Raw genomic sequence first — 21661 nt, forward strand, 5'->3', positions numbered from 1 at the left:
CTTTGGATATCATGAAGTGTCCAAGTCTTAAAATGTGACTTGACGGTTTTGTGTTTTGTTCCTTTGCCAATACTGAATAGTATGCGCCATATATCTGCCATCCTGCTGGACTGTTTATTCCATTCACAGCACTTCTTGTTACAAATCGAAAGGATAAGGCAGCTCCCGGGTATTCAGATTCACGTGCCATTTGGAGGCAGTGTATTTGTTTTCATAATTTGTCCTTGGAGGCCCAATTATATGCCTGTCCACCTTGTAAGCAGCATATCTTCATTGTCTTACAGTCTCCAGCTAACTGTGCTATTGCCTAATCTTTGGCAGCCTTCCCTTTCTCCTAGGAAGTGACAATATTATAGATAAATTCTACACCAAAAATCATTTTGTATTTTAAGAAAGCAGAAAAAATTATATCCTGAAATCGAAACTCAGTAGTCAGCTTGTAGTTCCATCTGCCTGGATCCTCAGCTGTTTCCCTCCAGTTATTCTGGGAGCGTCTCCTGGGAGCTGGTCAGAAACAGAGGCTATCGGTTCCACCACAGACCTGGTGCATTCCTCAGGGTCCCCAGGTGACTCACGTATGGTCACGTTGGAGGAGCACCAGTCCACACAGCATACTCTGGCAGGTGATTAAAAAGCACATGAGGACAGTGACATTTTCAGAACTCTGCATTTTACTGGCCATTTCATACCATGTAGATAGAGATTGCCACCTTCTCCTGTAGCCCCCAGGATTTATTTTTAGAATGTTTATTGCTTCACAGTGACCTACAGTCAGTTAAGGGTGTTTGGAACAGCGCAGACTCCAAATGGCTGGCATTTGAAGAAAAAAGTATGTACATGCATATTATGTGTCTGGTGGAGAAATTCAGTTCTTAGGTGTGAAGGAAAGGAAGTAGTGAAAAGATAGATGATAAGCCACCCCTTTGGTCCCACCTCCCCCTCAGTGACGTTGTAGGCAGCACTGTCGGCTTCAGGAATGGTGAATTTGATGAGTTCATGTTCACTCTCTTTCTAGCTTCAAAATCTATGCAAGAAGGCTGGGGCAGTGGTGGGGACGACATGAGCCTCGGTCCCAGTCAGTGGGAAGACGAAGAAGGGGCCATGTGGAACAGTGCTGCTTCCCAAGAAAGCGCCTCCTCCTGCAGCTCCTGGGGCAATGCCCCCAAGAAAGGACTCCAAAAGGTGTGCGTGACACTAAAGAAAGACCCAGAGTCAGTGCTCCTGCTGAGCCCATTCGGTTTGGTTGTGGCATCTCTAACCAGTGAGGGGAGGCAGGCCAGAGGTCCTCGGAGTACAGGCCCCTGAGACTCTTTCGGGTTCTCTCCTAAGCATAGGGTAGACTTTTCTGGAGACTACACGGAATTGCTCTCACAGCAAAGCCAGTGCAGAGACAGCCGTGAGAGTCCAGCTGCCTCTGAGCAGCCGTTCAGCCAGGAGCCTGGCAGACACGCACAGCAGTGCCTCCCTCCCCACTCTCACGCTCTCAATTTTTGTTTTAGAAAATGCGATTGTTTTCCATTCCAAATGTTATTTATACTGACGTATAATGGGTTTGTTGTTTTTTTAATTAAAACATACTTTCTGAATTTCTCAATTTTAATTTCTAGTACAGTAAATATCAATGGATACAACCCATGTAAACCTAAGTTCTTTAGGATCCTTAATTTTTAAGGGAGTAATGGGGTCCTGAGACCCAAAAGTTTGAGAGTTCCTGGAGAAGACCATTAAGTTGTCTTAAACAAATGGGCAGCTGTCTGGAAAAACTTAGGTGAGATCCGCCCACAGCTCATATATGAACCAGGAGAAATTCCAAGTAGATCACAAATTTAAATACAAAAAATAAAAATGTAAAAGAATTCTTGAAACAATCTTTGAGTGGGAGAGGCCTGACTATGATGAAAATCTAAAAGCCATAAAATAAAAGACTTATAAACTGTAATAGATAAACATGAAACTGTGTATGACAGAAATACCCTAGTCAAAGTCAGAAGTCAAGTAAACAACTGGAAAAAAGTATTTGTTACTCATACCGTGAGAAGGCTGATTTTATATATATATGTATACTCGAAATTGATTTTTTTAAGTCAACCAGTAATCCAATAGAAAAATGAGCAAAGAATGTGAATGGATTATCCACAGAAAAAGAATGCAGATAGCTCTTAAGCATATGAAAGGATATCAACCTGACTTGTTGAAAGAGCTTGATTTAAAACAAGCCTAAAAGATGCCATTTTTAATTTCTCAGACCAGCAGAAAACCAGAAGTTTAATAAACACGGTCTGTTTGCAAAACTGTGAGAAAGCCAGCACTCTCCCGCATTGCTGGTAGGAATATAAATCAGTATAACCCAACGGAGGGCCGTTTGGCGTTGTCTACCAAAATTACAGACACGTTCAAACTCTGGCACAGCATTTCCAAGGATCACGGGTATAGCAAATGGCATTGGCACACTTCTATTTTAGCATTTTTGTAGTAAAAAAAATGAAAATAAATGTACATTGATTTATTTAACTGGGTAACCAGTTAAATTATGCCACATCCATATTACGGAAAGCAAAGCAGATTTTTTTTTTTAAAGCAGTTGTGTGTGTATGTGTGTGTGTGTGCGCGTGCACATGCGCACGTGCATATACACGCACACGTGCTCATGATGGTTTCCACTGAATTAAAAATTCTCTAGGACAATAAGTAAGAAAGTGCTCAGAGTGGTTTCCTTTTGGAGAGAAGAGGGACGAAGCCCTGGGCAGGCGGGTGGGAAGATGTTTTCGTGTGCACCTTTTCTCAGCTTTTCACATCATGAATGTAGTGCCTATTCAAAACTGTTTAATTTAAGAAAGCATTCAGTTAGCAGTAAGCAGAAACCAGGAACTGAAATCAGGGCTCTCTGTTCCTCAGGAGCAGACGTGGCTGCAGACATCAAAAAGAAGGCTTTGACCGTTGGGCTGGCTGCTAATCCAGTTAATGATGGAGCCAGAAAGACCAAATTGGCACATTAAGATATTGTAGAATCTGGGCAGATCTGACCCTGGTGGCACAGCAATGATTGAATCAGCCTCCACATGAAGGGCTTCCTGTCAGGACAAGAGCCCGTCCGTTACTGTCTCCCCATCCGCGCTCTTCTGTAGTCCTGGCAGGCTTGATTTTGAACAGTACTGTGAAGAATCTTTAGAGGAGGACTTTCTTGGGTCGTATTAATGCACCATTGGAGTCTAACTTGAGACTAAGCGGGAAATGACTGAGAAAAGGCGTCACGTGCTGCTCGCTGGGCCCTCGCTGCGGCCGTCTGCCCCCACCCCCACCCCCTGCACTTGCTCTTTGTAGTGGCGTCTCTTCTCTGCATCCTCTCCCTCACTGCCGGTGCCCTCAGGGCTGTAAGCAATGCACAATTAACAAAAGTAACAGGTGTTCTGTTCCTTCTTCTTGTTGCCTTTTTATTCTGTTGGAAGGAACCCCCTGCCTTTTGTCTCCTTTTAGAATAAAACTTATAAAAGGGCAAAAAAAAAATGTGATTTTTAGTGAACTTCACATAGCATTAGCATAGAGCTGGGTTCAGGGGAGCGCTTGCTACGATTGTTTGATCATGGAAGTGGTACATATTTGTGACGAACTCACTTCATTCTCTGGGGAAGAGAAGTAATCGTGGCTTTTTAAAGTCCACCCTGGCGCACCCCACAGAACTAGCCACGAAGTCCTGTCAGGAACTTGCCAGAGTACAGGATGGACGAAAAGGTTCTTTGCCTTTAATTAAAATCCCTGTGAGTTGTAGGCATCTCCCAGGTCTAGAAGAAACGCCTGGAAACGTGACTCACGGACTCTCCCTCGCTCTCACTTCTTCCAGGGCATGAAGACGTCTGGCAAGCAGGACGAGGCCTGGATCATGACCCGGCTCATCAAACAACTCACGGACATGGGCTTCCCGGTGACTGGCTCTTGCTTGCTTTCCTCTTTCCCCGGGTGTCCGCCCGCGTCTGCCATGTGTGACAGGAAGGAAGTGAGGCTTTCAAGGGAGGAGCGTGACTGTCGTAGCCTCTCCGTACATTCCCCTTCCCCTGGGCACTCGTGTTTAGGGACCGCGGCTTTGAACGACGGCAGAGCCGCCTCGTTGCTCCTGAGAAATGCGTGAGAGCATTTTCCCAGAATAAAAAGTGCTGCGGGATTTTTCATTTTCATTGGTTTCTACAGTTTCACATTCTTTTCATTTGTAATTAGAAGTGAGTGTTTTATTAGTTTATGCAGTATATTGACAAAGATCACAAGAGAAAACTTGATACAAAGTAAAAGCTTCGTGGCCAGAGAAAGAATCCTAAGCCAACCCGTTGAGTCCCTACGTCTCCGGTCATGTGCAGGGAGAATTGGGGATCGCAGGGTGTCCCTCTGCAAATGTATGTGCCCAGGGTGTTCAGTCCCCAAGACCCAACGACAGGGTGGAAGCGAGTGACATCACCAGCTTCTGCCGTGTATTCCCTGCCAACGTCTGCTTTCCAAGTCTTTATTCAAGCGAGTGATTACCTGTTGATTATCGTGGGTGGCCCCAAAGAGTGAGTCCAGGATGGTCCTAGTCTAGTGGAGGGACCGACCTGCTTCACGGCCGACACAGGCCCTCCAACGCTGGGCAGGGCCCGGGGCCTGGGAGGAGCCATGGCGGCCCGCTGGGGAGCCCAGATGGCAGTGCAGTACTGCGCTCAGCGCCCTGTGGCTCTGGGTCTTCCACTGCAGTCAGTCTGTTCCCATCACAGAGACCATTACCCAAGTGGACCGACTGGTTTTGTTTTGTTTTTCCATTTCTTGGTGAAAAGTAGTGGACAGCAGACAAAGCCCAGACTCGGTGAAGCAGACAATGAGCCTGTGAGCTCTGAGTCCTACAGTAACTTCCCACAGCTGCTGGCATGAGAGAGGCCACATGGGAGGTGGCCCGTTAGCCTTGGGGCCTGTCCTGCCCCCGTCTGCCTGTGTCCTCATCAGTGGCTCTGTGGTCCTGGCAGGGGGTTCAGCCTTGCTGAACCGTTGCTGTTCAGTGTTGCCCAGAAATAATCCCACGAGTCTGCTGGTGCTGCATTTTGTCTGATGTGTTAATTGCACGTCCTTGACTCCAAAAATCAAGTCGTATATTTGCTTGCGACAGGTATTTTTTATTTAGACATTAATGTCTCGGCTCAACAGTGAAGAAAAGTATTTCCAGTTCCAAACCTAGTAACTAAGTTCATGATGACACTTCCCTGAGTCGGTAGTGACAGAACTCCTGACGAGCTTTTCCTTTTGTTAACGGGCGATTCTAACGAGAACTCTGTTTTCCTGCACAGAGAGAGCCAGCTGAAGAGGCTTTGAAGAGTAATAACATGAGTCTCGATCAGGCCATGAGTAAGTAAAATGACGCGCTGAGAATAGGCTTTTTTAAAGGTACCAGTTTGTGCGTTTCTGAAATCCAGAAGCGTTTCATTGTAGTCGTGGCTTAATGGTTGGGTACATGCCGGGTAGACAGGCCCAGGCTGCAGCCCAGGAGTAACCACGTGAAGTGCACTGACCACATCACAAGTCTCTTGGGGAAGAATGGCCTAATGCACATTGAAGCATGTTTGCTCTTTTACATTTTTTTCCAGAGCTTCAGTAAATGGATACCTTTGTTTCCCTCTCTTTTGAGGGGAGGTAATAATGTCACTTGTGGAGAAGGCAGGAACCAGGTGGCAGGCCTCACTGTGTCCTGACTGAGCGTATCCTCGTGCCTGGCCCCACAGCGGACTGGCTTAGGGGCCAGCAAAGGCATCGCCATGCTAGCTGAGCACTCACTCTGTCGAGAACCCTCGTTCTGGAGCTACCCTGCAAACAATAATTGTGTTAAATATTTACATGTAAAATCTAGTTTATTCTCATTACTTGTGGAACTTGGGTTCTGTGAGCTCGCTGCCTGCACTGAGCCATTCTCCTGAGGGAAATGCAGGCTGGGTCCCTGCAAGCTTCTGCACAGAGTATTTTTACCAACCAGCCAATATGTAACCTTGTTTTATGTGTGTTTCTTTTTAAAGAAACCTTGTTTAACATACATTGCTCACAAATAACCATATGCCATATTTCCTTCTAATAAACCATGAGCTAAGAAGGGTTGACCATTTCCCTGACCCTGGGTAATAGGACCATAACTTTTGGCTTTTAGACTCACACCAATGCTGTGTTCTTGTTTTCTAATCAGTCGTCTGTGATTCCACAAATGTAGCCACTTTCTCATCTTGTCTATAGCTTCACCACACACCACAGGTGTCATTTTAGCGCTTTCCGAACGACCTTATGTGCAGATTGGTGACTTTTCCTTTTTCCGGATGGCTCGTACTGTTGACTCACTAACAGGAACTCGTGGCCAACAGCACTGTAATTGGCGCCGAAACCGCACTTCCTACCGCGCTTTCTCCTGGGGCACGTCACTGCCTCCCTGCTCAGGGACAGTAGCCTGCACATCAGCACTGTGCTGGTGACCATCGTAAACACCGAAGTCACCAACAAAAAGCACACAAAACGTGCCACTAAACAGACCACAGGGAGGACCTCACTTGCCGGATCCGGGAGCTGGCTGTCGGGCGAGAGACTCATTTCTCACCGCTCGCGCATGTCCACAAGTGACCCCATAAGTGCCAGAGTTACTGATTTGGGGGCCACAAATAAATTTCAGCTAGCAGGTACATTCACAAGTGCAGAATCTGCCAGTCATGGGGATCCACTTTATAAGCACGTGGCAGTGCCAGATGTAGGGTATAAGGATAGAGAAGGAAGGCATTGTGAGCCGGGAGAAGTTAATTCTGTGCAGTAGTACAGAGTTGACATGCGCTAACCGAGTACTAATCACTAGATTGAAAGACCGTGAGGACAAAAACCACGTCTGTTTTGCACTGTACTGTATCCCCAACATTTAGAGGAGTCCTTGCAACTAGTAGGTCTCAGTAAATGGAAATTGATGGCTGTAGGTGGGACAGAGGCGCTGTTTTCAACGGGAGCATCAGGGAGGGGCCCTCGGAGGAAGTGACCGCTGACTGACGCCTGTGTGAAGACGGGGGATGTGTACCAGGGGAGAGGCCAGTGCAGCCCTGAGGGCGGTGTGGCTGGATGGAGGATGCGAGTGGAGGGACGAGAGCTGAGGACTGAGAGCAGGGTCGCAGACTGTCGGGCCTCAGCCAGGACCAAACCAAGGGCCTCCGTGTTTTCCGGGGGTCGAGGGTCTGAAATCCACCCGTCTTGCAGCTCAGTATTGTAGCTGGTCCTTCTCGGGCGCTCTCTCTTAACGCGTGGCTTCTGTTTGTTGTGCTCCAGGCGCTCTGCTGGAAAAGAAGGTGGACATGGACAAGCGTGGACTGGGAGTGACTGACTACAATGGAATGGTCACCAAACCCCTTGGCTGCCGCCCACCGATCTCCAAAGAGTCTTCCGTGGACCGCCCCACCTTTCTCGACAAGGTAGGAATTCAGGTGGTTTATGTCCATTTGTTTGATAAGAGGTGTTTTTCATTTTAACTGTGTCCTTAATGGAAGCCAGATTAAAAACTTGCTAAACTGTAATATTTAAGTGACTTTCATCCATTTTTTCAAGTATACATAAATGTTTAACTCAAAAGAGGTAGTGTTACGTTTCATATGATGGGATGAGGAATAAAAAAATACTGAAATTGAGAACTGATTTGCATTTTATTGGGTGAACTTGGCCAGGTTGTCTGCTTCAATTCGTCCAATAGACAAGGGGCATCAAATTCCTATGTTCCTGTCTTATTTTACATGCACAGTTCTTCCAGTTGGAAATGATGTGTTACATGTTGGATCTCAGAAAAAGGGACCAGAGGTGGCTGGGCATGGGCACCGATTCTGGCTGGCCCTTGCTTGGCTAGACCACATCAGAGATGGCATGCTGGTGTCTGTGGGGAATCTTCCCCTTGGATGTTTAACAAGTCCAGTCACCAGTTCACTTTTAGTATTATCCCCTCGCCTTGAAAATAAAACTGAACACAGAAAGAATAAGTTAAAAACAAGGGGGTCATGGGAGAAGAGATGGGGCTCCATCTCCATTCTCAAAGAAACAGGGTCCTTTGCTCCACTGCTGGAAGCTGGTGTGGGGTGCCTGGCCCAGCCCTGCCCTGCCCCAGTGTGGCCAGCGTCCAGATCTGGCGCGCCCAGTGACGCTAGAATTTAAGTGTGGGAGCCTGACTGATTTCCTTATCTTTAAAGAGTGCAATAATACTGCAGGCTTGTTGTGAAATTAGATGAGATCAATTTGCAAAAGGCCTAGCACATAGTATTACCTCAATAAATGTAAAAAAAAAATTAATAGGATTCTGTGTGTTTTATACGTTGCCCAATTATTGGGTTAAAGCGTATGAAGTTGCTGTGTTTGTAGGTCAAACACAGTTGTGTGTCAGCAGAATTCCACATAATGGAGGCCTAGAGCCTTGGCAATGACATCTCCAAAGGAACCTGTTTATTTGAAAGTGGTTGTAAAGTGTTTTCCAAATCAGACTTTTGCTAAGTTTCTGTTTCTTTCTCCTGACTCCTACCCTAGGTAGGGTCAGTAGTGGATGAGAATGTTATAAGCAAATGTATGTGTTTGTAAAATAATTGTGAAAATGAAAGCAGCATCTTAATCCTGTTTCTCTTTTTTCTTTTCCCCCCCTCCCTTTTGCCCATGTTCTCCATTCTGTTATTATCCACTTTTTTGATCTTTTAATTCTTTCTCCATCCACATCCCTTACATGTCTTGGGAAACTGCTTTGTGCTCTGTGTGTGGATGGACACTGCACACAGCTCACCCTTTCTTTCTCCAATCAGGGTGGCGGCCTCGTGGAAGAGCCCACGACTTCACCATTTTTGCCTTCACCAAGCCTGAAGCCCCCCCTTTCAAACAGTGCACTCCCTAATCAGGCCCTGGGTGGGATTGCCTCAGGGCTGGGCATGCAAAACTTGAATTCTTCTCGACAGGTAAGGCCGTTGGGAGAGAGCGGTGTGCTCTGTGTCTCACCTGCCTTTGTAGCATGTTTGAGACAGACCCTTTCTTATTGCAGTTAATGCCCGTATTTTAAAATATGATCAACTATGTTAAAGGTAGTTGAAATGCCGTAACAGTTTCCCTTCCAGTGATTTACTGGTGTCAAGAGTTGAATCCAGTTCTTGACTTTTAACCATCTTACAGGAAATGCTTCAAAATTATATGTATTTTTACACGTAACTAAAACATGTTTGAGTTTAGCACTGTGGTGCTAAGTGGCTGCTCATTTAGCACTGTGGCTGCTCATTTAGATGATACATCTTATAAAGTAGCCTTCTGTTGCCAGACCCATTCATAAATCACGATCTTAACTATGGTGATCTGTAAGAAAACCCCACACCCTACCCTTTTTTCCAGAAATAGGGGTGACATCTCCTAGAAGGTTTTCAGGGGTCCTCAGAGAGTTTTCCCTGCCTCTGACACTCTTTGGGAAGTGAAAGTCATTGTCAGACGTCACTGGAGGGAGGACCTGAGGGTTCTGATTGATTTCTGCTCTGTGTCACTCTCTCCCCCAGATTCTGTACAATGAAATGATATGCAAGTAAATCATGCCTTTCTCGTCTATAGAATGCCCCTTCTCTTTGATTTTTCTTGTGGATGAGGCTGACGCACACAAACCTTTGAAGTAGATGCTGTGATGGGTATTCAGTGTGGCCGAGCACTCCCACATGTGCCCATTGCCCTGGGCTATCAGCAGTGCCTCTTCCACTGTCACCAGCGTCCCGTCCTTATGAGCCTCGCGATCTTACATCGCTAACATTGGTGGTAGTTCGGTGGGACATCTGCAGGTCATATGTTCTACCATCTGGAACGTGTGGGTGGGGTCGTGGAGTGAACCCACACGGCAGGGTTCTGCCCAGTACCTTTCTGGTAGCGCATCCCAGCAGAGCGGGAGGTACCACACGCAGCACGGTTAGCGACCTGTGTTTGTCAGCTTCTTCAATTTCAGCTTTCGTTGTTGAAACAATAGTTGTATTTCCTATTTGAAAATGTGGCTATTCTCTCAGGTTAGTAATCCCCACACGTTATGACTAACTCATCACAGATGCCCTTTTAGGAATATGTATGATCCAAACAGCTACACATATTGCTCTTGTTTGTAGCACTGTATTATTAGAGCTTCCTTTAATGTGATAGCTGGCTTTCAAAACACATTAAAACTGGGACTGTGGTGTGGCTTCTGTGATGTAAACGCAGGCAAGCTTCACGGGCCGGTAGATACCATGTGGCATTCCTATTTAGGACAACAGAGCACGTCACCCCGTGCGCGGCTCCTGTGGTCTTGTGACAGCCCTGTCCCCGCTCGTGTCCCCGCAGATACCGAGTGGCAGTCTGGGTGTGTTTGGCAGTAGCGGACCAGCACAAGCCAGGACCCTACAGCAGCCGCCGCAGCCGCCCGTGCAGCCTCTGAGCTCCTCCCAGCCCAGTCTCCGTGCTCAAGTGCCTCAGTTTCTATCCCCTCAGGTCAGACCCGCGTCTGGGTGCCACTGAGCAAGGCCACACAGATGCTGGCGTTCTGTGGCAGCTCGCGCCTCCGTGACATCACGGGTTTAAAGTGAGAGTGAACTGACCCACTGCAAAGAAGAGCAGGCCTTCCGGTACTGGTCCGCCCTCTGATTCTCCCGGGCCAGCGGTGTTCTCAGCATCGCGCCCAGAGTCGCCCGCCCGGCTGGGCCTGGATGGCCAGGGAGAGGGGTGCACCCAGCATACTGCACAGACGTGCTTTTCGTCCTGGCCTTGACAGGGTGGTTCCGATGAACCCGCTGAATTGTGCTGGACTGGTGGGAGAGGAACATGACAAGCTGAAGTCCTGTCTAGGACAGAGGAACTCTCAGAAGCTGTCAGATTGAATAGAGCTTTAGTGAGAAAGGAAATGTGATGCTGCCGTGTTTTGCGAAAATAAGACCGAGCCAGACCATCAGCTCGAATGCGTCTTTTGGAACAAAAATTAATATAAGACCCGGTATAATATTGTGTTATGTTATATTATTATACTATATTATATTGACCCGGTATTATAATATCATATACTCATTATTATATTACATTACATTACGTTATATTATAAAGACTTGATATTATATTATACCAGGTCTTATATTAAAATACGACTGGGTCTTATATTAAAATAAGACCGGGTCTTATATTAATTTTTGCTCCAAAAGACACATTAGAGCTGATGGTCCAGCTGGTTTTATTTTCAGGAAAACACAGTATATATAATAGTGTGCATATTATTATAGACTTTTTAGTTAAGTTTAGTATTTAGTATTAGATCATTTTTGCCCATATATTCTTTATAAAAAAGATCAAATAGAATTAAGGAAAAAGATATTGTTTTACATAGCAGCTCTAAAGCATAATACAAAATTTTCCTATTAATATGGTTTACTTTTAGAACATTCCGTAATTTTAGACTTTGGACTGAGTTTTCAATTACAGTTGACCCTTGAACAGCAGGATTTGAATTGTGTGCAGTTGAAACCCACGTTGCTCAGGGGTCAGCTGAGCGGCGTTACCGTCCTTAACCCGTCAGGAAGAGAATGCAGCGATGCAGTGTAATGATGAATTATAAAGTGAGCTGGAAGTCAGTGTGAACCGCATTTGTGCACTGAGCAGTGCAATGGCTGAAACCTGGGTAAAATCACAGTTAAAGTCATTAGTTAGGATACAGACTAAATGGTTGTAACAGAGAGACCCCAAAATACAGTCGCTTAGACGAGACAGCCGTTTGCTCTCTACGGGAATGTGGAAAGCAGGGTGAGTGGGAGCTGCTCTGCCAGGGCTGTGTCCCGGCAGCAGGGCGGAAGGTGGAGTCTGGGCAGCCGCTTTCTGCCAGGCGGACAGTTGCTCAAACCACTTCCACTCAAAGCCAAACCACGTGACATGGCCACTCCAGCCTAAGGGGCAGAAAGAGAGATGGTTTCTGGGGCCTGGGGACGGCGGCAGTCTTCACATGCTCAGCAAACAGACTAGCATGTCCCAAATGTCAGTCTGTGTGCCACCCACTTCACTGTACTGTCACGTTTCCTTTCAGTTGACTTGTCTTAATTTAAATATATTCTTCAAGGAAACGACATATTTACCATAAATAGGACAATCAAAGATTTTTCTGATACACATTAGACAACTGTTAAGGTAAAAAATGCTCATCCGTGTTCTACCTAAAGTCATCTGCATAAATGCTCTCATAAATGGACACGTGGACATTGAAATAGCCAGTGCCAGGCACCTCTGAACAGTGAGGCAGATTGACAGTCAAGGTCAGGGCTGGCAGAGCCACACAAGTGCATTGCCCGAGGGAGGCTGGGAGCAGTTGTGCCCACCGAGAGGAGTGTCTGCTTCTATGAGCAGGGGGACCACTTCCCGAGTGTGTGAACTGGAGAAGGGGTTACTGCCCGCCCTGGGACGAGACCCTGTTGTCCACTGGCATGCTGCTATCTACCAGAGGCATCACCTGCCTCCTTTGATAAGGCTTGAACCGAGTGAGAATCACTTCCCTTTGACAGAAGGTGAAATGAGTTACTGAGAGGAAGGCCCAGAGTCACTCTCAGAAAAGAAATTAGGAAGTCCGTTCATAACTAAGTTAATTCATAACGAGAAACTTAATTCACAAGTCAAACATTTGGAGGAAGAAATCTTTCTTCTTCTTTCCCCTCTCTTCCCTTCTTCCCGGTCTCCGAGATTCCTTCCTTATTCTTCATAAAAGCATGTTAACTAACATTAAAAAGTATACAAATTTTTTAATGGCTTTTGAAGTTCACTCATGAGACAAATATAATTGTCATTAATTGATCAGTTTTGAACCGAGAAACTACACAGATGAGTAAATATTTTAGTAGTGATTCAGCGCCTAATGATGTATTTTGTGTTAAACAGGTTCAAGCACAGCTTTTGCAGTTTGCAGCAAAAAACATTGGTCTCAACCCTGCACTATTAACCTCGCCAATTAACCCTCAGCATATGACGATGTTGAACCAGCTCTATCAGCTGCAGCTGGTGAGTGGGCGATCTGTGCACGTTCTAGAACAAAGGAGAACATTCCGCTGACATATACGCAGAGACGCCAGCAACACATGCTGACTGATGCAGTAATCGAACAGTTTTCTTCCTGTAGAGAATGTCACTGAGACTTCTGTGAAGTTTTTAAACTGCTCAGAGAATTAGGAAGTTTGTCACTTAAGGGTGTTTTCACTAAGCTTCATCAACTCTTTGGGTTTTTTGTGTTCATGGAGTCGCTCAGATCTCACGTTAGTTATGTCTGAGCTTGAGCTCTCAGCCAGCCTCTCTCATCCAGACTTTCTCATCTCAGCCACAAAACACAGAAATCATTTCAGTGACTATTTTCTAAATTCTTCCAAGGATGGCATACAGATATTCTAGAAGCATGAGAGAGAAGTTACTCTATTACATACAGTAGATGCCTCAGAAATTAGGACTTAATTCTCTCTCAGCATCATTGTTGAGAAAGGCTGATGTAACCTAATAACTCTTGAAAGTTTTATAATTTGACATATCTTGAATTTTGAATTTTCAGCAGACTTACTTTCACCATAAAAGGCGATGCCATCATGTCCCTAGGTGCGGGCTGAATTTACACACCCTAAAGGACCAAGTGTGTTCGTTCTTTAATACGTTGTCACTTGATTTATGTAGAAGTCTTGTCCAACAACTTTATCTTCTAGGAAATGCCAGGAATCCATAAAGAAAGGGGGAAAAGGCCTTCACTAGACAAAACCAGTGTCATCAAACCATTCCTTATAGGAGAGTCCTGACCCTTTCCTCTTCGTTAGACACGTCTAACCCGTTGGCGTGTCTGGTCTCCCAGTCAGTAGCAGGGTCGCATGGAGGAGGAAAGTGTCCTGGAGACTAGTGATAGCATGAGTGGAGCACACAGAGCTCCGACGTGGGGACGGGCCGGGCCTGCATTCTCAGGCTGTCCCCTCTTCCGTAAAGGGCAACAGGGCCACCGAGACCATATGATGCTGAGGCTTCCTGGGGCCCGAGCCGTGGGGAGGGCTCCAGGGGTGCGGTCCTGTTGCTTGTATACCAACAGCAGCAGGAAGAGACCTGGCCTCCACAGAGCATGTCACTTACTACTCTGGTCAGCGAGGAAGGTACTTTCTACTCCATGGTAACGCTGAAAACACAGCTGTATTCTGGCCTGACACGCAGCCGGTTATCACACTGCTGGTGTAGGATCTTGACTCGCACAGCAGGGTTATTGAGCCCTGTCGTGTGAAAGGCACCACAGACGTGCCAAATTGTGTTTTCTTGTTCTGATTTAAAAACTGTACCGCGTTACTCTTTCTTCCAGAAAAATCGGTAAAATAAAGTTTCAGTGCTAAAAGTTCATCCTAAAGTTATGTTTTAAGGCCTATAAGGATTCACTAAGTGAAGCATTTTTTTCTCCATATTTACAGATTAATGAGGCACTTCCAATAGTATAATCTCTGTCTTTATTTGGATCCTATATTAAAACTGTCCCAGAAGAATCCATGTTGGATGAAAAAAATTTACGATATTCAACCAACATTTTGAAACAATCAGATGATCAAACCTTCTGCATCTGTGTGCAGAAGAATCTCACGATCATTTTATCCAGTTCGTAGACCAGGTGTGTGTGACACACATGTCACAAGTCTGGATTTCAGGCTCCAGGAGGACTAGATTGTCACATGGCCCCTGGTTCTTACAAACCTTTTAACGTGTATAACTAAGTGGCCGATCAGCGCCTTCCTGCCACCTTTTCTGAGCCATTCTGGACTTTAGTTTGTATCATTAAAAGAATAAGTATTTTTTCGTTTCACTTTCTTTTCGTCTTAGTCTGTATGAGTGGAGCAGAAGAATTTTGATCTCTTCATTAACTGGAAAATAGTTACAGACAAACCTCATTACCAACACTAAACAGGGGTACTGACTGGGTTACTTTGTAAAAATCAGTGCACTAGAAATGTTTTGGAAGACATTTGTCCTTTTTTTTAAAAAAGGTTTCTTGCGTCCAAATATGTTCAAACCACAGTGTGGTGGGGGGACCGAGAATCCTGGCTGTTTTGTCTTTTTACTTTTTTAACTAATGGACTGAAGGTGAACCATTTGTGGACGGCCTTCTCATAATATTTTCCTTATTTTCTGTCAACAGGCATACCAACGTTTACAAATCCAGCAGCAGATGTTACAGGCCCAGCGTAATGTTTCCGGACCCATGAGACAACAGGAGCAGCAAGTAGGTGGCATCCGATGGGTATTTCTCTGCGTTCACTAGCTGTCGTCTTGTCTGATCTAAGGGTCTCTAACGTATGAGCTGCTGTACTGTTAGGATTTTTCTCTCGCTACGCCTCCCCGTTGAAGTCTCGGGCTCGCTGGGCTTGGGAGGAGGTTGGCCCAGGCGTCACGATAATGGAGACTGACGCGCGATGGGCGTCACTCGCGGGCTGCTAACGTGCGTGTCTCCACCGCCAGGTTGCACGCACAATCACTAACCTGCAGCAGCAGATCCAGCAGCACCAGCGCCAGCTGGCCCAGGCCCTGCTCGTGAAGCCACCGCCGCCCCCACCACACCTGTCTCTGCACCCCTCTGCAGGCAAGTCGGCCATGGAGAGCTTTCCCCCGCACCCCCAGGCGCCTGGCCTCCCTGACCTGCAGACCAAAGAACAGCAGTCTTCACCCAACACCTTCGCTCCTTACCCTCTTGGTGAGTCTCTGTGGCCTGGGCCCGGCCCGCACTGTGCCTCAGGGCTCCTGAGTGAGGGGCCCCAGCAGCTGTCTTCTCTGAACATGGGCTGCACTATGCATACTTCTAGTGTAAAATCTTTCAAAGCAGTACCGGCAGCGGTTGCCAGCCATCTCCTGTGCCTTGTTGAATCCGCAGCCTGTTCCATTCCTGGCTTACACCTGACTCTAGCGGCCACTGTCCTCCAGCCTAAGCTGCATGGAAGAGTTTAGAATGGTGGTGCCAGTAAAGATGTTCACATCTTTAGGACCCAGGCACTTTAAAAAGCAGTAGGACGTGAAATCGGCACATACACATTGACCCTTCACCTGTAGGAGCGTGCTCAGCACTTGGCAGCTACAGGTCAGTGGGGGACACAGTGCCGCCCTCAGTCGTCCAGGCTGGCCAGGAGACAGACTCATCTGACATTGTCTCTTAGAGGCTGAAGCTGCAGGACAAACGGACTCCAGAACTCGGGGGATACATATCCAAAGGGACAAAGGCAGCTGAGTGGCAGGGAATTTGCTCCTAGCGGGAAATGGCCCTTCTGGAAGGAGTGGCGTGCTCTAATCACGTGAGCAATGTCTGCTTGACGTGACCAATGGTCTGTCCTTCCTATGACACTTGGGGTGGATGCTGAACTGATTATTCTGTCCCTGTAGTTACCGGCCCGCCTGTCACTGCCCTTTATGTTTGGGAAGCAGAATAGTCTAGTAGGTAAGACCTGACTTGGGAATTATACTGCCACAATGAGTCCCACCTCCGCCACTGACCAGCTCACACTTGCTTGTGCAACTTGCCTGACTGCTCTTTGCCTCAGTTTCCCCGTCTGTGAAGTGGGAATACTTACCTCAGAGGGTTCTTTTAAAGATTAAACGAGTTCATGTGTGAAATTCTTAAGATGGTCCTACTACATAGCAAGCACTTTGTGAAGTGTTAGCTGATGATGTAAGCACTTCTATTTTAGGAATAGTTGTTTCAGAAATTCTGTTCCATTATCCTAAAATGCTTTAACTTCAGCTGCCTAGTATCCATCTGTCCTCTTAACCTATATCTGGAGAGTAAAGTGCAGTAATCTTTATTCTTAAAGATTTTTTCCTTAATACAAATGAAAGAATTAGTGCAGTGAATCTTCAAAATTAGATGAAAAATAATTTTGATAAAATTTTACAATATTCACATTAAAGTTATAAAATAAATGTGTTGAAAGTAAATAGCTAATAAAGTCTAAGAAATGTAGCCTGTAACATTGCCCGTTGGGTAGGTTCTCAGCACTGTTTTTCAGCCGCTGTAATTCCCGCCCCCTCTCTTCCCACACGGCCTCCCATTGTTCTGCTGTGTCAGCTCCTGGAGCTTCTGGTCTGTGCAGGAAGATCAGGAGTATAAAAATGAAAAACTAATTTTCATAGCCCCTGTGGTGGGATTGTCACAGGGCTACAGAGTAGAGAGTTCGAATTCACCTTCGCTGGTGAAAGGAAACAAGGAGCAGGATTGAGGCATGGACCGCAAACAAATAAGATTTCCGTAAAGGAGCAGGAAGCGTAGCATGGACAAGAGGGCGTGTTGCAGCGCAGGCGTGTCGCCCAGGGCCCAGGCATCTTAACTGCCTGCTGGGGGGAGAACAGAGACGGGCAGTGGGAGGGTGGGCTGAGGTCCAGCCAGGGGATTTGGAGCCCTTTGCACCGCTCACCCAACTAGGTATCTGTCGGTGGAAATGGAGAGTCGTTAAAGCAGACTGGCCATATCTGACTCGCAAAAGTGTTTTCTTAGGTCTGCGCGTGTGCGTGTGCGTGTGTGTGTGTGTGTGTGTGTGTGTGTATGTGGCCAATATTTAAAATTGGAAAGTTTTGAATAAAAGAGGCTCTGGCTTCTCCTGAAAATGGCTGCATTGGGTGTGCATTCCATGTGGCACCAGTGACACCTGTTTACTGAGGGCAAGCGCTGTCCCATTTGCCGCCATCCCCACCAGACCCACTTCCCCTCCATCTGCCTCACCACTTGGTCCATCTGGGCATTTGAGTTTGCAGCCGCTGACTTCTAGTTAAAAACAAAAATGTTGAACCCCTTGCTTGGAGCAGAGATTCACCTTTGCGTGTGTGGGACAGGGACCGCCACTGGTGAAAGTGATCTGTCAACACTGGGTTGCCCTCCCATTGGTCATTCTCTCTAGCCAAGCAGTCTGTCCAGCTCATGCCTGGTTTTCCTTTTTATCATCATCATCCTCATTTCTCTTTGTTAACCTGGCACCGTAACCAAAGTGCCTGCTTTCGGCTGTAAGAAATAACCCCAGCAGCGGCACACCAGGCCTGCTGGGGGAGCTGGCAGCACCCACACTCAGATAGTTCAGTTCCTCAACAGGAGTTTGGTGTTGATTTGATAAACTCCTTCCGAGCAGACTTGTGTCAAGTGCGCCCACTGAAGGCAGACCTGAATCGTTCCAAGCAGCCTGCTCGGGGGTTGGCCCCTTAGAACACCCTTGATAACTCAGAGGGGTTTTGATCTGGTGAGTTTCCCTCAGAGGCCCGAAGGTCAGAAAAGGTTTTCCTGCTTGTTTGGTCTTGCTCTGCTTTTCTGCAGATGAGACCCCTCGGAACCATTCGTGGCACTGAAACAGTTAAAATGAAGAGTCATCACTTCTACTTAATCAAAGACCATTTATTACCATTTTTACCTTAATTCAGGAATAATATTCCTAGGAATATGTATTGTTGAAAAGGCAAAACGTTTCTTTTTCCCACGAGCACTAACTGTTACTGGATTTGGCTGTGAATTAAGACCCAGATTGATCCTCTACGAGAGCTTTAGAAAGTGATCGTCTAGAGCACGGCAGGCATATCCTCATAGTGTTTTTATTTTTAGCTGGACTGAACCCAAACATGAATGTCAACAGCATGGACATGACTGGCGGTTTGTCGGTGAAGGACCCGTCTCAGTCCCAGTCCCGCCTCCCTCAGTGGACACACCCCAACCCGATGGATACCCTGCCCGGTGCTGCTGCTCCTCTCGACCAGAACCCCAGCAAGCATGGTAGGTCCGAGCGTGATGCCTGCGGCCCGCTTACCGCCGTCTGCTCACTGATCACCCAGCTGTATCGTGGGGCGTGCTCATTTTGTTACTCCTGCTGCATTGCTCTTCTGAGAAGTCAGCGCTGAAAGCTGAATAAAAAGTATTCCATTGCAGTGCAGAGGACGTACGATTCCAGCTGGTCAGTGATCAGACTTCTTGAAACCTTAACCATCACATCTTAGCTATAAACCCAGAAGAAATTGAAAATGCCCCAGAACAGCAAAGAATACAGGACATAGTCTCCCTCCTTTTTATTTACATCTGTATTCTACAACAAAAAATTGGAGTCTACTGAAAAGAGATTTTTTTTTCAATAAAATGATAAAACAATAGCAAATCAATGCTGAGAGTGGAGGAAGAAGTAAAAATGCTAATAACCGTAGGAGGTGATCTCACTGGGAAGCATTACGTTTAGCTCTAGATTTCCTGGTAGCATAAACAGCAAAGAAAATTTAATAGGGTATGTAATTCCCTCTTGGTATAAAGCATTCTAAAAAGAAAAAGAAAATTCTTTCTGATGATTAATTCTACAAGAAAATGATCACGTGCTCTCTGGGCACCTCCCTTGGCATGAGAGCTCAGTAGCCTGTGGCGAGTCTGTAAAAGTGAAGGTTAACCCTTAAGAAAGGGTTGGTCTGTAAAAGTGAACGTGCCCCTTCTGTCTGGAGGGAGGTAGAACAGAGAGCCCCCAGCACGTTTGATAACTCACCACAGACACTGACTCATAAGTTCTCCCAAGAGAGGTTCCCTGGGCCAGCTTGCTGTGGATGGGCATGTGTCTTACCAAGATTTCCAACATGACAAACGAAAACGGTTCTTCAGAGGTTCAGTTTTTCAAGGACGAAGTATGTGCTGACTGAAATAGTCCCTTATTCTCGGAGAATGCTGGACAAAGCAAGCCCGCCAGTTCACGTACCTCTAGGAAAGGCTGGGCCTGGTGCCAGGTGGCGCGGGCTCTGCTTCCCCTGTTCACGCGGCTCTCTGTGTCCTGCTATCCCCCAGGTGCTATCGCTGGAGGTCTAAGCATTGGGCCTCCAGCCAAGTCCTCCATTGACGACTCCTACGGCCGGTACGATTTACTCCAGAACAGTGAGTCACCAGCCAGTCCTCCAGTAGCTGTTCCCCATAGCTGGTCACGTGCCAAATCTGACAGTGATAAAATCGCAAATGGCTCCAGCATCAACTGGCCCCCAGGTAAGAGCAGGCGACACTTCTGTGCAGCAGCGGGTCAGAACATGCTCGGGGCGGAGGAGGGAGGGCAGTTAGGCCAAGTTCGGAATCCAGGGCCTCCGCTAAGAATCCTGGAAGCCTTAGCCCCATCCTTCTTGCTTTTTCACTGCAGATCCATTTGTCAGATCAGTTTTGGGTGTGATCAGTGTCAGGCGCTGTTCTGTAGCCCCGTGGTTCAGTGGGAGCTGAAGGGCAATGGCGAGGAGAATGGGGAAAGGCACTACAGACCATCTGGTCAGTGTTGCCAGGCTCTCTCATTCTGTCTGCACACTGTGGTTCTGTGGCAGCCGTAACATGATGCCTGGCTCTAGCTTGTTCCCAGCGATTGATGACTTACTGACAGAAAGGCTCAAATGTGTCTTTTGATTCAATCAACAGATTACAAAAATTTCCACAAATTGTCATAAAGCAACGTGAAGGTACTCGAATACTCATGTTTCGATTTTCATTTTGTTTGGAATTTTCCAGAATTCCATCCTGGAGTCCCATGGAAAGGACTTCAGAACATAGATCCCGAGAATGACCCTGACGTCACTCCTGGAAGTGTCCCCACTGGGCCTACCATCAATACCACCATCCAGGATGTCAACCGCTACCTCCTCAAAAGTGGAGGTGAGGACAGGCTCCGGAGGTCTCTGCACACACTCAGGGCAGCGCGGGTGACAGTCTGGGCCCTGAGGCAGGGGTGGGAGAACACACGTCGGATGGCAGCTTCTCTGCCATCTGTAGCAGCACAAGAAGAGGTCAGGTAGTGATCCCGGTGAAAATGGAGGCTGGGTTGGGGGCTGCGTGTTTTTGCCGGATTTATTAACATGTCGTGTTTCATAAGCGTCATGTTATAAAATCCCAGTGTTAACCAGCCAGCTGTTGAATGAAAAAGCTTCCACTTGAAATCTCTTTAGATTAAAAATGAACTCACAACCCTTTACTCATCTATCTCAGTCTGTTTTTCCTTTCCACAAAATATCTGGTAAAACGACCAAAACCCACCCCCAGGACTTTTTTCTGGCACAAACGTATGATGCTTTTTGGCACACCTCTGGGAGACGCCAGGACCCAGTGGAAGGAAGCGATAAGCTGCGCTACAGAACAGAAGTAGAGACTTCCTGTGCAGTGTTGGGAAAGGCAGTCGCTCACTTTCCCCGCGGCTGCAGATGAAGGTGGTGTGTAGGTGCCAGGCTGACAGTTTGTCATCAGCGAAGGAACAGCCAGGTTACCACAGGTGCTTGTCACGAATGCCAACACTTGGGTAGTTCCCAACACAATCATTCAGGTTTCCGGCTTCAGATACGACCTGTGGGAGAGATGCCTTTCTTTTTAATGGTTCTTTGAAGTCTCCGATTCTGAGTGTATCTGGGGTTGGGGTAGAAGCCAGGAGAAATCCAGACCTCCCTCCCAGAGGAATGCCTTCCCCGTGTCCCGTGCAGTTGCTTCTTGGAGCAGTGGTGTCGTAGGCATCCCCACCATCAGGGACAGAAAAGGGGCACAGGGGACTCAGAGCTGTGGGGAGTGGAGCCTGTTTGAGAGGCCGAGGGGACAGCCTGAGGCACAGGACACAAGGAAGACTCAGCCCTCACTGCTCGACGGCTCGAGTGTGGCAGCAGGGCTGTGCCAGTGCGGGGAGCCTGCCCGGTCCCCGAT

At 47.0% G+C, this 21661-nt stretch overlaps 1 protein-coding gene across 3 annotated transcripts in view; it reads left to right on the top strand.

Annotated features, from left to right (window-relative positions):
* Positions 1–21661, top strand: part of TNRC6C (trinucleotide repeat containing adaptor 6C) — a 117886-nt gene that overhangs the window by 84253 nt on the left and 11972 nt on the right. For 2 of the 3 annotated variants that reach the window (XM_081029937.1, XM_081029935.1), the window contains 12 exons: positions 1016–1182; positions 3839–3919; positions 5301–5358; positions 7294–7436; positions 8772–8945; positions 10330–10476; positions 12892–13011; positions 15155–15238; positions 15475–15706; positions 18584–18751; positions 19793–19984; positions 20489–20632. In XM_081029937.1, the coding sequence (XP_080886063.1) occupies positions 1016–1182; positions 3839–3919; positions 5301–5358; positions 7294–7436; positions 8772–8945; positions 10330–10476; positions 12892–13011; positions 15155–15238; positions 15475–15706; positions 18584–18751; positions 19793–19984; positions 20489–20632 (1710 nt within the window). The remainder of the gene's footprint in view (positions 1–1015; positions 1183–3838; positions 3920–5300; positions 5359–7293; positions 7437–8771; positions 8946–10329; positions 10477–12891; positions 13012–15154; positions 15239–15474; positions 15707–18583; positions 18752–19792; positions 19985–20488; positions 20633–21661) is intronic. The other variant, XM_081029936.1, reaches the window with a different exon arrangement.

Source organism: Rhinolophus hipposideros, assembly GCF_964194185.1.
Source record: "Rhinolophus hipposideros genome assembly, chromosome: 20".
NCBI classification, from domain to species: Eukaryota; Metazoa; Chordata; class Mammalia; order Chiroptera; family Rhinolophidae; genus Rhinolophus; species Rhinolophus hipposideros.